Below are 15565 nucleotides of genomic sequence, written 5' to 3'. Positions count from 1 at the left end.
TTTATAAGAAATACCGCTATGCCTTCCGATGAACCATCAAACAGGCAACAGGACTAAGATCAAGTTGTACTACACTGGCTCTGACGCTCGTCGGATGTGGCAGGGCTTGCAAACCATTACAGACTACAAAGGGAAGCACAGCCGAGAGCTGCCCAGTGAAACGAGCCCACCAGATGAGCTAAACTACTTCTATGCACGCTTCAAGGCAAGTAACATTTAAACATGCATGAGAGCTTCAGCTGTTCACACTCACGCTTTCCGTAGCCGATGTGAGTAAAATGACTACCGACCCGTAGCACTCACGTCTGTAGCCATAAAGTTATTTGAAAGGCCCCAACAGATCCACAGATGATGCACTCCACACTGCCCTTTCCCACCTGGATAAAAGAATGCTGTTCATTAACTATGTAAGAATGCTGTTCATTGACTACAGCTCAGCATTCAACACCATAGTGCCCTCATAGCTCATCAATAAGCTAAGGACCCTGGGACTAAACACCTCCCTCTGCAACTGGATCCAGGACTTCCTGACGGGCCTCCCCCAGGTGGTAAGGGTAGGAAACAAACACATCCGCCACGCTGATCCTCAACACGGCGGCCCCTCAGGGGTGCGTGCTCAGTCCCATCCTGTACTCCCTGTTCACTCATGACTGCATGGCCGGGCACGACTCCAACACCATCATTAAGTTTGCAGACGACACAACAGTGGTAGGCCTGATCACCAACAACGATGAGACAGCCTATAGGGAGGAGGTCAGAGACCTATCCATGTGGTACCAGGACAACAACCTCTCCCTCAATGTGATCAAGACAAAGGAGATGATTGTGGACTACAGGAGAAGGAGGACGCCCCCATTCTCATCGACGGGGCTGTAGTGGAGCAGGTTGAGATGTCAAGAAGTCGTGAAGAGGGCACGACAAAGCCTATTCCCCCTCAGGAGACTGAAATTATTTGACATGGGTCCTCAGATCCTCAAAAAGTTGGACAGGTGCATCACTGCCTGGTATGGCAACTTCTCAGCCTTTGACCGCAAGGCACTACAGAGGGTAGTGGGTAAGGCCGAATACATCACCGGGGCCAAGCTTCCTGCCATCCAGAACCTCTATACCAGGCGGTGTCAGAGGAAGGCCTTAAAAATTGTCAGACTCCAGCCACCCTAGTCATAGACTGTTCTCTCTGCTACCGCACGGCAAGCGGTACCGGAGCACCAAGTCTAGGTCCAAAAGGCTTCTTAACAGCTTCTACCCCCAAGCCATAAGACACCTGAAAAGCTAGTCAAATGGCTAGCCAGACTATTTGCACCCCCCTCGTTTATGCTGCTGCTACTCTCTGTATATTATCCATGCATTGTTACTTTAACACTACCTACAAGTACATATTACCTCAATTACCTCAACTAACCGGTGCCCCCGCACATTGACACTGTACTGGTACCCCCTGTATATAGCCTCGCTATTGTGCTTTTTAATGATTATTTTTGACTTATCTATTTTTTTGACTTGACACTTATTTTTCTTAAAACTTCATTGTTGTTTAAGGGCCTGTAAGTAAGCATTTCACTGTAAGGTCTACCTACACGTGTTTTATACCTGTTGTGTTCGGGCGCATGTGTATTTCTCTTCCACTTTGACATTATAGTATTTCGTGTAGATCGTTGACAAAAAAATGACAATGAAATCCTTTTTAGTCCCACTTTGTAACACAACCGCATTTTGAAAAAGTCAAAGGGTGTGAATACTTTCTGAAGGCACTGTATATCTGTTTGGGTTTACCAGGATTTGCATGGTCTACTCTCTTGAATGGTCTCTCCATCTCTCGAGGTGTCCTTGCTCAAGGAGTAGGATAGTGGATAGGCAATAGGTACTAAAGTGCTATGACCCCAAGAACCCTAACACCGTGCCCTTAAACACTAATCGCGTTGACAGATGCGGTTACTGAACACTACCTAACTCTTTACAAATCTCCACCCCTTTAATCTGACATTTTCTAACGACAGGAAAGTAGGTCGGGCTCTACGAGCCGCTCGTAATGAAATCCCCCATGTGACGCTGGAAAGCCTGACAACTGTATCACACTTTATTCGCTTCAAGGCAATTCCAAGGCATAGAGCAGGTGAAAGATTATAGATAAAACTACATTACCCAGCATGCCGTTCAGAAAATCTCTCTTTGTTTGTCGTGGGAGCGTTTGACAGATGTTGGAGAATTGGCATTGCTGGACCTCAGCTCTCAAGGAAAAGGCTTTCAAAGGCTTTCAAAGTCAGCGCAACACAGGATTCCTTGGCAGGCTGAGGACATCTATTAACTGAAGTTTATTTGAGCAGTGTCCTTTCCCAGCTCGTTATCCGCTCTCCCAAACCCACCTTCCACCCCCACACAGCTGTCCCTTTCTCATTTGTTTTGGTTGCAGAGATATTTCAAATATCCACCTTAATGCACCCCTTTGCCTGCTTCCCCCTTAAGCTCCATTCTAGGGCTGGGTGGTATACCGTATTTTACCGGTATTGATGCACGGACCGGTTTGAGTTTTTACATGACCTTTTATAACGGTATTTGAATGTTTGGATTGTTAAATGTTATACGCCGTTTGTAATAGTTTTATAGTTTACTCCGCTACTTGAGTCATCTCTCGCAGTTCTCTCCATGCCGCTTTCCACACAGACCTAGCCCCGCCCCCTGTCACTTACGGAGTATAAAAATATATATATATATATATATATAAAACAACTAATGTTCTAGCGGTCTGTAATGACACTATTAGTTTGTGTTTCTTACATCTGAAAAAAAAAACAGCTAGTTTGTCTTTTCTTAGCAAGTTGGGCCTAAATCGTGTTAGCCGCTAATGCTAATTGCTGGTTAGCTGGCTAGCTAGCTAGCTAATAAATGTACTAGGTCAGAGCAAACGTAGCTAGCTATCCAGCCTGATAATACCAGTGATGGTGTAGACCTAAATCAGCATGTTGTCTGTGCAACAGTATCTTCTAAATCAAAGAGGAATACGCAAAGCATCATTATGTTAGCTACATGAAGTAGCTAAGATAAAGAATATAGGGTCCACTAGGAAACACTTATTAACACTTTGGTTCCTACCCTGTCACAATAACTTCTCCTGGCATTTTCCTTCATTGTCGTGGCAAACAGCACTGTATTCAAAGCGCCCACTATTATATTCTAAGTATAGAATTAGAATAATCATTCTATTTCCATGATTCCAACAGTTCACCCAAGTGTTTTGCTCTAAAATCACAATTGCAACATTTAGTAAAAAAATAAGGCCTAGATTGTTTGACCATATCGTGCAGCCCTACGTGGCAGTGTGGAAATGACCTCAAATGAGTGGAGGAAATGCCGACATTTTTAAAAAGTATAGTGATATTATATTTTGGCCATATCGCCCAGCCCTACTCCAGACCCCTCTCACTCATCAACCAGGAAAAGAGCAACAGGCCAGGGTAGGGTATCTCCTGAACTCCACCCCCAGCCCCCCACCAAATTTACGCCATGTCTGACATATACCTCTGTCAAGAAAGGTCAGATTGCTATTCCCCTCTCACATTCCAGGCACGTGCTTCCCAGGGAGACAGGTTTCCAGGGAAACCGTAACGGCCGCACATATGACGGAACGCTTGTCTGTGAGGCAATGAATCCTGATAAAGGTTTCACCATTTCCTGTAAAACTGCCCTGCTCCTTAGAACTGCTTAAGTACAGTGCCCTAGTATGGGATGTGGTCTACTGGTAAACACTTTTGTCAAGCGTTCTGGTACCGGGCAAATTCCTTTTGGGAAAACACTCCTAAGGGAAACCCAAGGGAGAAAGACTGGTTCCAAGTTAACACCCACAAGACATTGTCAAAACATTGGTCAACTCAAAGGATACAATGCGCCGCTCACGAGGCAATACACACTGTATTACGGTATCCAGCTTTTGTACTGTAATGCAGTGATCGTATCTTCCTCGGTAGACCAAAAGGGACAGACCAAACGAAACTTCTGTGGGACAGTGGTATTGACTGTCATGGGTAAACCCCTTCAGGGGAAAGTCCTAGAAAATCCTGGCACTCCATTCAACGTGGAGCAAAACATTTAAAAGACACTGGCTCAACCCTGCGTGATCTCTCTGAGCCTATAAAAGCCCTTAATGTCATGTCCTTGTACCTCAGTATCTTTTTCTCCACTGCTACTAAATGGCATTGGCTCTATCTACCTTTGTCTGCCTTTGGTATCCTACACTTTGGTATCCGACCCAGTGAATGATGACTGGAAGATTGTAACCCTGACTATGCTAATACTGCATTATTCTACGTGATTACTGCAATCTTTATCTTGAGACTAACAACAGTATTTCCTGAGTTAATTGACATTATGCCACACATACTCCTGATATGAAATACCTTTTGTACTTCACTCAGGCTTCTGTAAAATGAGTCCTTTCCTATCTTTAACAGCATCCAAAGCCAACAGACACGTTGCTCTGTTATCCCCAACTCATCTGGGAAAACCTCGGGGATCATTCCATGACAACAATCCTATCGAGAGAGCAGGGGAGGGGCATCCAAAGCAGTTGTTAGGCAGACATGTCATTTCAACCTATTGGTGATCTCCACAACAACATGGGGAGCTACATGTAATGAGTCCAGCGACGGCACCTTCAAAATGATATTTAACAAACGGCCAAACAATGTGAGGAATGGCGGACAAAGAATCCAGAGCATCCACATATTTCCGAGGGATATACAGAGGGAGTAACTATGTTTACCAGTCGACATACAAGAGAACACTTCAGATGCAACTTATACCTTTATGCCAAAGACCCTCCGCAATAACTTTTAAAAAAATGAAATTGGCCGCTATTCAAAACCCCAAGGCAAAGTCTTGACCAGTTGCCTTAAACCTCCATTTCAAAAGAGTCATCATGCACGTCTAAACCAGAGAGCCCAAGCCCAAGCCCAAATTAAACATTTGAGTCTTTTAGCAGACACTCTTATCCAGAGCGACTTAAGAGTAGTGAGTGCAATACTTTTGTGTCATATTTAATAGGTGTCCTCCGTGGGAATCAAACCCACAACCCTGGCGCTGCAAGTGCCATGCGCTACCAACTGAGCCACACAGCACCCACGTGGCTCTGTCGATATCACTGATATTTAATGCACCGATGATGACACCTTTCATTCTGTTTACAGAGCTTAATTATATTTTGAAATCCCCCGATGAGAAGTTTATTTGCCATGTTGGGTTTTGAGCGGAGAAAACTAGAGTGAATTGTATACCTCTGACTCTTAGCACTATGGACACCATTATCCTGTCGCTTAAACTTGAGGGAAAACTTAAGGCATGGCACCCAATATAATCACAACCAATTACCTAACACGAGGAGTGTAGCACCTTATCTAGAAGACTGCTTTTAAAAAAAAAAATTGACATACAGTGCCTTCAGAAAGTAGTAATGTCAGAACAATATGTGGAATAAGTCAAGTGGTGTTTTTCTTAAGGCACTATGAACAGAAAGCCGTATTCAAAACTCCTTTTAACCATTTGTTAGACTGTCAGTGTCTCTCACTTTCTCTTATCACACACTCAAAAGAAGTCAAAAACAAAAAGACATAGTCATGTACCTCATTCCTGCCCCACGGTCTTCAGGAGACATCTTAGGAGCTCTCGTTTGGTTCTGTTACGATATTAAGGTAGTCCCGAAGAAGACGTGGTTCTGGATATAAGTACTTGTCTGTCACAGCAAAGCTCTACAAATCGTTCAGGTCAAGTCAAGACACAGTTGACGTGCCACACAGCGCGAGACCAGCTAGTGTTTATCTTCAATGAAGCCTGAGCTTGACTATTTCAACCAGGCCCATCTAAAAATAACACAGGTCACACAGCATTCCATCAGGCAACTATCAAGAGGACAGAGAGGTTGGGGCAGGGTGGTGGGTGCATGGGTGGGGGGGTACGAATACACCAGTGACAGGGTGGGAGCTGCCCCTCTATGTCAGTGTCACTGCCCCCCTCTGTAAAGTTGGGGGGGGGGGGGCACAATCTGTTTATCAGATATCTTTGAGTGTGTGTGTGTTTTTTTTGTGAGTGTGTATGTGGGAGGGGGGGTTCAGAAGTAGAAAGCAAAAGCACATGTCATTGTTGTCTTTGTCGAATGTTGTCGCGATATCCGGTGTAAACTACTCAGAAGTTGCGCAAATGCTAGCTAGCTCTCCCCTGCTAACAACAGTTCAGTTACAGTCTTTATTTAGCCGTAGTGGAGTAAACATTATGTTGCAAAGTTACGCAAACACGATAATGATTGTTTAGGTAGTTTCGGCCTTTTTTTTTTATCATGTTAATTAAGGATATTTTAAGTTGAGGAGCATTGATGGGGCTGAGTTCTGTGACTAACTGTAATCAGTAACGTTACCAGCAAAAAAAAATTGAAATCAGATTACAGATACTTTTGAACAACTAGATTACTTCTAGGATTACTGGTAAATTCAGAAAGGATATTTGCGAAACAATCGTTGACACCTTTCTGTTTTCTGTTTGTTTTTGACATTCAAATCAGCATTGAAAAAGGGTTTACGTTTGTTCTGCCTGAGCTAGTCTGACCACAAGTCAGAGAGCACTTTAATGACACACCCATGACACACCCAAGTGCGTTTGATGGATCACGTAAAAACGGGAAAGAGCATGAATTGGCTTTTGTAGGCCACAGTCCAAGCAATGTCTTCAAATGGTGCGACTGCTGTCGGCATCCAAAGATTATCCAACTTGAATAAACGCTAAAATGGAAATGTATCTATTAAATTTTTTATATCAATAAGTGCACCACCCTGACCAAGGCCTTTCTCCCCCGATTGCTCAGTTTGGCCGGGCGGCCAGCTCTAGGAAGAGTCTAGTTGGTTCCAAACCATTTAAGAATGATGGAGGCCAATGTGTTCTTGGGAACTTTCAATGCTGCAGAAATGTTTTGGTACCCTTCCCCAGATCTGTGCCTTCGAAACAATCCTGTCCTCTTCTCGACCTCATGGATTGGTTTTTGCTCTGACATACACTGTCAAACGAGGGACCTTATATAGACAGGTGTGTGCCTTTCTAAATCATGTCCAATCAATTGAATTTACCACAAGTGAACTCCAATCAAGTTGTAGGAACATCTCAAGGATGATCAATGGAAGCAGGCTGCACCTGAGCTCAATTTTGAGTTGAGCTCAGGGTCTGAATAGTTTTTTTTTTATAGATTTGCAAACATTTCTAAAAACAGGGTTTCGCTTTGTCATTATGGAGTGAGGAAAAACATTTATTTATTACATTTTAGAATAATGCAACAAAATGTGTAAAAAGTCAAGGGGTCTGACTACTTTCCCAATGCACTGTATATTTCCCTAAGACTTGTGTCGGTAGAAAATTATTCAAAATTATTCACAACTGTAATTGTTGAGAGAAGTTGTGGAGTATGTTGTGTAGATCGGTAGGGAAGAAATCCAATGTAATCCCTTTTTAGATTAAATTAAGGCAGCAAAATGTGAAGACTGTGTAAGGTGTGTGTTCCGTTCCCACTGACAGGAAGACGTGATACTTCTTTGACATTCAAGGCACTTGAAGCTGATAGGTTTTCAGTGTTAATAATGATTAATATATGCTAATATATCCAGAATTAGACAACTATTGACATAAAAAAAAGTACATTATCGACAACAAAAATTCTAATTCATGATATAGAAAGAAATTATAGAAATATAGATATAGAAATTGAATTAGCTAAAGATAAATAGATAAATAATTTTATCTATATCAATTATTCAAATGTTGATATCAAGGACTACTTTTGATATTGGAATTATTGATAACAATAATGTTTTTTTAATGTAAAAATGTGAAATATAGGGCCTCCCGGGTGGCGCAGTGGTTAAGGGCACTGTACTGCAGCGCCAGCTGGGACATCAGACTCTGGGTTCCTTGTCTTATCGCACCAGCGACTCCTGTGGCGGGCCGGGCGCAGTGCGCGCTAACCAAGGTTGCCAGGCGCACGGTGTTTCCTCCGTGCGGCTGGCTTCCGGGTTGGCTGTGCGCTGTGTTAAGAAGCAGCGCGGTTTGGTTGGGTTGTATATCGGAGGACGCATGACTTTCAACCTTCGTCTCTCCCGAGCCCGTACGGGAGTTGTAGTGATGAGACAAGATAGTAGCTACTAAAACTACTGGATACCACGAAATTGGGGAGAAAAAGGAGTAAAATAAAATAAATAAAAAATTGGAATTATTCATATCGATAATGAATTGCTTTATATAAAAAATGAATTATTGATATCAATAATTCTAATATTTGATATAAAAAGAGTCCATGATATCAAAATTTGAAGAATTGATATTTGATATCCACACTTTGATATCTGCATAGCAACAGTTATTTTATATTTATATAGTACATTGAATTATCGTCGTAAAAAATGTGCTTCTCCATTTAATTCTATGGGGAATTATTGATATATAAAAATGCACTGATCAAATGGTCAAAATATCCACTATAGAAAGCTGTTTCCATAGTGGATAACATATTTTCATATAATTTTTAATATCGATAAATACTTTTGGGATATAAAAATGTGAATGATTGCTAACGAAAATGTAATTACTGATGTAAAACATTTAAGTACTAATATAAATCAATCAATTAATTAAAATGTTAAAACGGCTTTTCATAGTGGTGTAGCCTACGGGTGGGAATCTAATTTATTGTTGATATCTACATAGGTCATTGAGGTGAATCACACTGCTGCTCTCTCATTTAGCTATTTGCGCCTACAATAGATGTCATTCTATTGGTCATATAAATGTTTTGTCTTCTTCTAATGCCGCTTAAGGGGAAAGTAATCTGAACGTAATCAATTTACTGAGTTTGGGTAATTCAAAAGTTACATTACTGATTACAATTTTGGTAACTAGTAACTGTTAATGGATTACATTTATATCGTAACCAACCCAACCCTGATTGTGTTGCATTGTATTTATGCCACAATTTATGCTACATTTCACCATGTTTTAACAAATATATTAGACAAACAGAAAAACATTCTAGTTGCATTCAAAGCACTTTAAGAACGTCAACAATTTATTATAGATGTTTATATCCACATGACTTATGCAAATCCTTTGACTGTGACGAAGCACTCATGACGAGTATTTTTTGGTCCAATGACAGGGTTCCTTCAGAAGCACACCCCCCTGCTAGTCTTCTGCCCTGACTGGCTGCTTGTGAGGATTCAAAGTAACTGCTGTCATAGGATCAGTTCCTGTAACACAGAATCAAATAAACTCTCTGTTTCTCCCTCTCTCTGTCACGCACGCACGCACGCACGCACACACGCACACGCACACACACACACACACACGCACACGCACACGCACACGCACACACACTGCATGCCATATCAGATTTCACAACCCCACAAACATCACAGTTGTCGTGGGAACAAACAACATGTGTGTCCTATATCTCAAAGCAGATTTATGATCGTAACAGGTGTTATGATTCAAACACATAATAACTACACATCCAAGTCATATTCCTTGACAGCAACAGCTCGCTATAGATACCTTCTCATTATGACTCCGATCCAGTTTTACATGTTGATTTGAATTGAAGACTTGAATTGTTGACGTAACTGGGTGATTTGAAATGTTGCGTATACACACACACAAAGACTGACAAAAATAGGTGTTGAGAAATGTTGCGTAAACACGATTCAATGAATGGGTGATTTCAAATATGTGTGTGTGCAGAGAACATGATGTATATAGGACCATTAAGAAACATCAAATCAAATGTTATTTGTCACGTGCTTCGTAAAAAAACAGGTGTAGACTCACAAAGAAATGCTTGTTTGTGTTTGTCTAAGGTAAAGCTGTGAAAGTAATTCTGGGTATTTCTGGAGGTATTTCCTCAGCACGTGCAGCCCATGGATTAGGGTATTTCTGGGAGTGGGGGTATTTTTGTCTATTTCCTCAGCACGTGCAGCCCATGGATCAGGGTATTTCTGGGAGTGGAGGTATTTTTGTCTATTTCCTCAGCACGTGCAGCCCATGGATCAGGGTATTTCTGGGAGTGGAGGTATTTTGTCTATTTCCTCAGCACGTGCAGCCCATGGATCAGGGTATTTCTGGGAGTGGAGGTATTTTTGTCTATTTCCTCAGCACGTGCAGCCCATGGATCAGGGTATTTCTGGGAGTGGAGGTATTTTTGTCTATTTCCTCAGCACGTGCAGCCCATGGATCAGGGTATTTCTGGGAGTGGAGGTATTTTTGTCTATTTCCTCAGCACGTGCAGCCCATGGATCAGGGTATTTCTGGGAGTGGAGGTATTTCCTCAGCACGTGCAGCCCATGGACCAGGTAATCTCTGGCCTGTCATTTTGACAGCTGCCCTGACTTCAGAACGACAGCATTCCTCAACACACCGGCATGCACAGCAGCCATGAACCCAACACAGTAATATTTATACTTTTTTCAACTGATATCTATCAAAGTTACACATAATACTCATAGAATGTTAATTAATGTGTGTTTTGTCCTACATTTAAACGTTATATCCCAGCCCCCGTCCACCCAGCAGAAGGCCTTTTGCATCTTGGTAGGCCCGTCATTGTAAATCAGAATTTGTTCAATCAGGGTTGGAATCAATTCCAATCATTTTGTAGACACTATCCAGAGCGACATACAGTAGTGAGTGCATATGTCTTCATATTGGTCTCCCATGGGAATTGAATCGACAACCCTAGCGTGGCCAAGCACTGTTCTCTACCAATTGAGCAACACTTGTTCACAACCCTAAATTCAAACAAAATTCTTGAATTCACTTATGAAGTGCATATTTTACATGGAATTCAATTCGATTTGCAACAATCTTCTAGTTATTGAACTGGAATTAATATTGGAATTGTAAAAAAAAATACATATATTTGGAATTCAATTCAATTCATATCATAATGGGTTTAGTATCAAAATAAACTTCAGGATTTGTTGTAAATCATTTCAACTTGAAGTTATGTATAGCTGGGCTGTCTGAACACTCATATGATCAGCCCGATAGCCATAACGAATTGAAAGTGGGAATTGGAATTTGTGGAATTGTTAGGGATAATATTGAATTATCCACATATTTTTTAAATATTTTTTTTATAACTAACATAGGAATTGAGAAGAATTTAATTAAATCTGAATTACAACATAGACATTGACATGGAATTTGAATTGAATTGATGGAATTTACATGGATAGGAAACATGGACAATTAAGATGGGTATGTGTGTGCGTGTGTGTGTTGTATGCTTTTTCCCTATGTATTCAAAACTACTTACATTATACTGAAAAAAATACACTGCTCAAAAAAATAAAGGGAACACTAAAATAACACATCCTAGATCTGAATGAATGAAATATTCTTATTAAATACTTTTTTTCTTTACATAGTTGAATGTGCTGACAACAAAATCACACAAAAATTATCAATGGAAATCAAATTTATCAACCCATGGAGGTCTGGATTTGGAGTCACGCTCAAAATTAAAGTGGAAAACCACACTACAGGCTGATCCAAGTTTGATGTCATGTCCTTAAAACAAGTCAAAATGAGGCTCAGTAGTGTGTGTGGCCTCCACGTGCCTGTATGACCTCCCTACAACGCCTGGGCATGCTCCTGATGAGGTGGCGGATGGTCTCCTGAGGGATCTCCTCCCAGACCTGGACTAAAGCATCCGCCAACTCCTGGGCAGTCTGTGGTGCAACATGGCGTTGGTGGATGGAGCGAGACATGATGTCCCAGATGTGCTCAATTGGATTCAGGTCTGGGGAACGGACGGGCCAGTCCATAGCATCAATGCCTTCCTCTTGCAGGAACTGCTGACACACTCCAGCCACATGAGGTCTAGCATTGTCTTGAATTAGGAGGAACCCAGAGCCAACTGCACCAGCATATGGTCTCACAAGGGGTCTGAGGATCTCATCTCGGTACCTAATGGCAGTCAGGCTACCTCTGGCGAGCACATGGAGGGCTGTGCGGCCCCCCCAAAGAAATTCCACACCATGACTGACCCAATGCCAAACCGGTCATGCTGGAGGATGTTGCAGGCAGCAGAACGTTCTCCACGGCGTCTCCAGACTCTGTCATGTCTGTCACATGTGCTCAGTGTGAAACTGCTTTCATCTGTGAAGAGCACAGGGCGCGAGTGGCGAATTTGCCAATCTTGGTGTTCTCTGGCAAATGCCAAACGTCCTGCACGGTGTTGGGCTGTAAGCACAACCCCCACCTGTGGACGTCGGGCCCTCATACCACCCTCATGGAGTCTGTTTCTGACCGTTTGAGACACATGCACATTTGTGGCCTGCTGGAGGTCATTTTGCAGGGCTCTGGCAGTGCTCCTCCTGCTTCTCCTTGCACAAAGGTGGAGGTAGCGGTCCTGCTGCTGGGTTGTGGCCCTCCTACGGCCTCCTCCACGTCTCCTGATGTACTGGCCTGTCTCCTGGTAGCGACTCCATGCTCTGGACACTACGCTGACAGACACAGCAAACCTTCTTGCCACAGCTTGCATTGATGTGCCATCCTGGATGAGCTGCACTACCTGAGCCACTTGTGTGGGTTGTAGACTCCGTCTCATGCTACCACTAGAGTGAAAGCACCGCCAGCATTCAAAAGTGACCAAAACATCAGCCAGGAAGCATAGGAACTGAGAAGTGGTCTGTGGTCACCATCTGCAGAACCACTCCTTTATTGGGGGTGTCTTGCTAATTGCCTATAATTTCCACCTGTTGTCTATTCCAGCTGCACAACAGCATGTGACATTTATTGTCAATCAGTGTTGCTTTCTATGTGGACAGTTTGATTTCACGGAAGTGTGATTGACTTTGAGTTACATTGTGTTGTTTAAGTGTTCCCTTTATTTTTTGAGCAGTCTATAAACGCAACATGCAAAGTGTTGGTCCCATGTTTCGTGAGCTGAAATAAAATATCCCAGAAATGTTCCATATGCACATAAAGCAAATGTTGTGCACAAATTTGTTTCCCTCTTAGTGAGCATTTCTCATTTGCCAAGATAATCGATCCAGGTGTGGCATATCAAGAAGCTGATTAAACAGCATGATCATTATACAGGTGCACCTTGTGCTGGGGACAATAAAAGGCCACTCTAAAATGTGCAGTTTTGTCACAACACAATGCCACAGATGTCTCAAGTTGAGGGAGCAAGCAATTGACATGTTGACTGCAGGAATGTCCACCAGAGCTGTTGACAAATAATTTAATGTTAATTTCTCTACCATAAGCCAACAGCATTTTCGAGAATTTGGCAGTAAGTCCAATCGGCCTCAGACGCGCAGACCACGTGTAATCACGCCAGTCCAGTACCTCCACATCAGGCTTCTTCACGTGCTGAGAAGAGCCACCCGGACAGCTGATGAAACTGTGAGTGTACACAACCAAATCATTTCTGTACAAACTGTCAGTAACTGTGTCAGGGAAGCTCATCTGCATTCTCGTCGTCCTCACCAGGATCTTGACCTGACTGCAGTTCGGCATTGTAACCGACTTCAGTGGGCAAATGACCACCTTCAATGGCCATTGGCACGCTGGAGACGTGTGTTCTTCACAGATTAATCCCAGTTCCAACGGTACAGATGGCCGACAGCGTGTATGGCTTCGTTGTGGGCGAGCGGTTTGCTGATGTCAATGTTGTGAACAGAGTTCCCCCATGGTGGCGGTGGGGTTATCGTATTGGCAGGCATAAGCTATGGACACGAACACAATTGCATTTTATCGATGGCAATTTGAATGCACAGAGAAGAAGAAGAAGATCCTAAGACCCATTCATCCACCGCCATCACCTTATGTTACAGCATGATAATGCATGGCACCATGTCGTGAGGGTCTGTACACAATTCTGGAAGGTGAAAAAGTCCCAGTTCTTACCCAGACCCAGACATGTCATCCATTGATCATGTTTGTGATGCTCTGGATCGACGTATACCACCATTGAAGAGCAGTGGGATAACATTCCACACGCCACAATCAACAGCCTGATCACCTGCATTGTTTGCTGTTTGGGGTTTTAGGCTGGGTTTCTGTACAGCACTTTGAGATATCAGCTGATGTACGAAGGGCTATATAAATACATTTGATTTGATTTGATTTTGATCAACTCTATGCAAAGGAGATGTGTCGTGCTGCATGAGGCAAATGATGGTCACACCTGATACTGACTGGCTTTCTAATCCACGCCACTACCTTTAAAAAAATATATATTTTATTTGATCTGTGACCAACAGATGCATATCTGTATTCCCTGTCATGGGAAATCCATAGATTAGGGCCTAATGAATTTATTTCAATTGACTGATTTCCTTATATGAACTGTAACTCAGTAAAATCTTAGACATTTTTACATGTTGCGTTTATATTTCTGTTCATGGATGTCATAAGGTGAATGCACCAATTTGTAAGTCGCTCTGGATAAGAGCGTCTGCTAAATGACTTAAATGTAAATGTAAATGTAATGTAAATGTAATGTAATGTAAATGTAATGTAATGTAAATGTAATGTAATGTAAATGTAAATGTAATGTAAATGTAAATGTAATGTAATGTAAATGTAATGTAAATGTAATGTAAATGTTCACTGAACATAGAATTACTATTGTATTTTAGTGAGCCCAGTTGGATGAGACATAAAAAAAAAAACGATAGGCTCCTATCATTCTATGAAGTACTATGGGCTATTTTAGCCCATAAGGGGTGGGCTATTCTAGTGCCTTTTTCCCATGCTCCCTCAAGCCTCCAATATCTTAGTACCTGGAAGTCCTTGAGCATAGAGTCTTGTGATCAATATAGATAAAGCTGATTGGCAGCAACTATTTGGATGGAGGAGGGAAGTAAGCGGGGCTACTGATAAACAGCACCTTGCCACAAAGTAGTTGGTGGTGTAAAAACGTGCAATAAGAGCTGCCCCAGAACCACTATTGTGTTCTGTGTCCTACTGGTTGATGTTAGGTACAGCTGATTCTAGAGGAAACCTTAAGAGACTACTTGGACCACTTTAGTAGAAGTTTTAAATTAGGAGATGAAGAGGGTTAAACCAAGGCCTCATACCATTTAAAGGGTTAATCAATTGTGTTATGATAAACTGTAAGGTCTCCTCTCAGGAGACCTGTGTGTGTGTGTGGTAACACCTGTTTTGAGTGTTGTCCCCTTCAGACACTATCAGAAGGATGAAACCGCCTAAGCTCATACTCCTCCTGTCTGGGCCCCAATGTGAATAAGACAGTTTCCCTGAGAACACAAGGCTACCGCAGGCCTGATGAAAACAGCCTCCTGTCAGAAAATGCTTAGACTCGTTCACCTTATGACTATACTGATGAAAGGTCAAGGTTCGGTCAAACCCACTTCTGAGCTTTTAATCGCTGATAAGATGTTTGCTGCTGTTAGGAGGAAGTTTTATTTATTAAAATGTTGTTACCAGGAAAGCTCACTCAAGGAGGACTGGGAGAGGCTATATGAGTTACAGGATGTCTTAGACATTTTGCAGAACCTGGGGAGAGCTATTA

General features: G+C 42.3%; 1 protein-coding gene across 7 annotated transcripts in view; it reads right to left on the bottom strand.

Moving 5' to 3' along the window:
- The window catches only part of retreg1 (reticulophagy regulator 1), a 66509-nt gene that overhangs the window by 21882 nt on the left and 29062 nt on the right, over positions 1-15565 (bottom strand). The window contains exon 1 of one of the 7 annotated variants that reach the window (XM_052477333.1): positions 5613-5815. The exons of 5 other annotated variants lie outside the window; for them this stretch is intronic. Coding sequence is in view for 1 of the 2 variants with exons in the window: in XM_052477334.1 (XP_052333294.1) it covers positions 5613-5644 (32 nt within the window). In the remaining variant the exon portion in view is untranslated. Of the gene's footprint in view, positions 1-5612; positions 5816-15565 lie in introns of those variants that run through there. One more of the 7 variants, XM_052477334.1, reaches the window with a different exon arrangement.

This window comes from Oncorhynchus keta, chromosome 23 (assembly GCF_023373465.1).
Source record: "Oncorhynchus keta strain PuntledgeMale-10-30-2019 chromosome 23, Oket_V2, whole genome shotgun sequence".
NCBI classification, from domain to species: Eukaryota; Metazoa; Chordata; class Actinopteri; order Salmoniformes; family Salmonidae; genus Oncorhynchus; species Oncorhynchus keta.
Note: the sequence above shows the minus strand (reverse complement) of the source record. Positions and strands in the feature narration are given on the sequence as shown.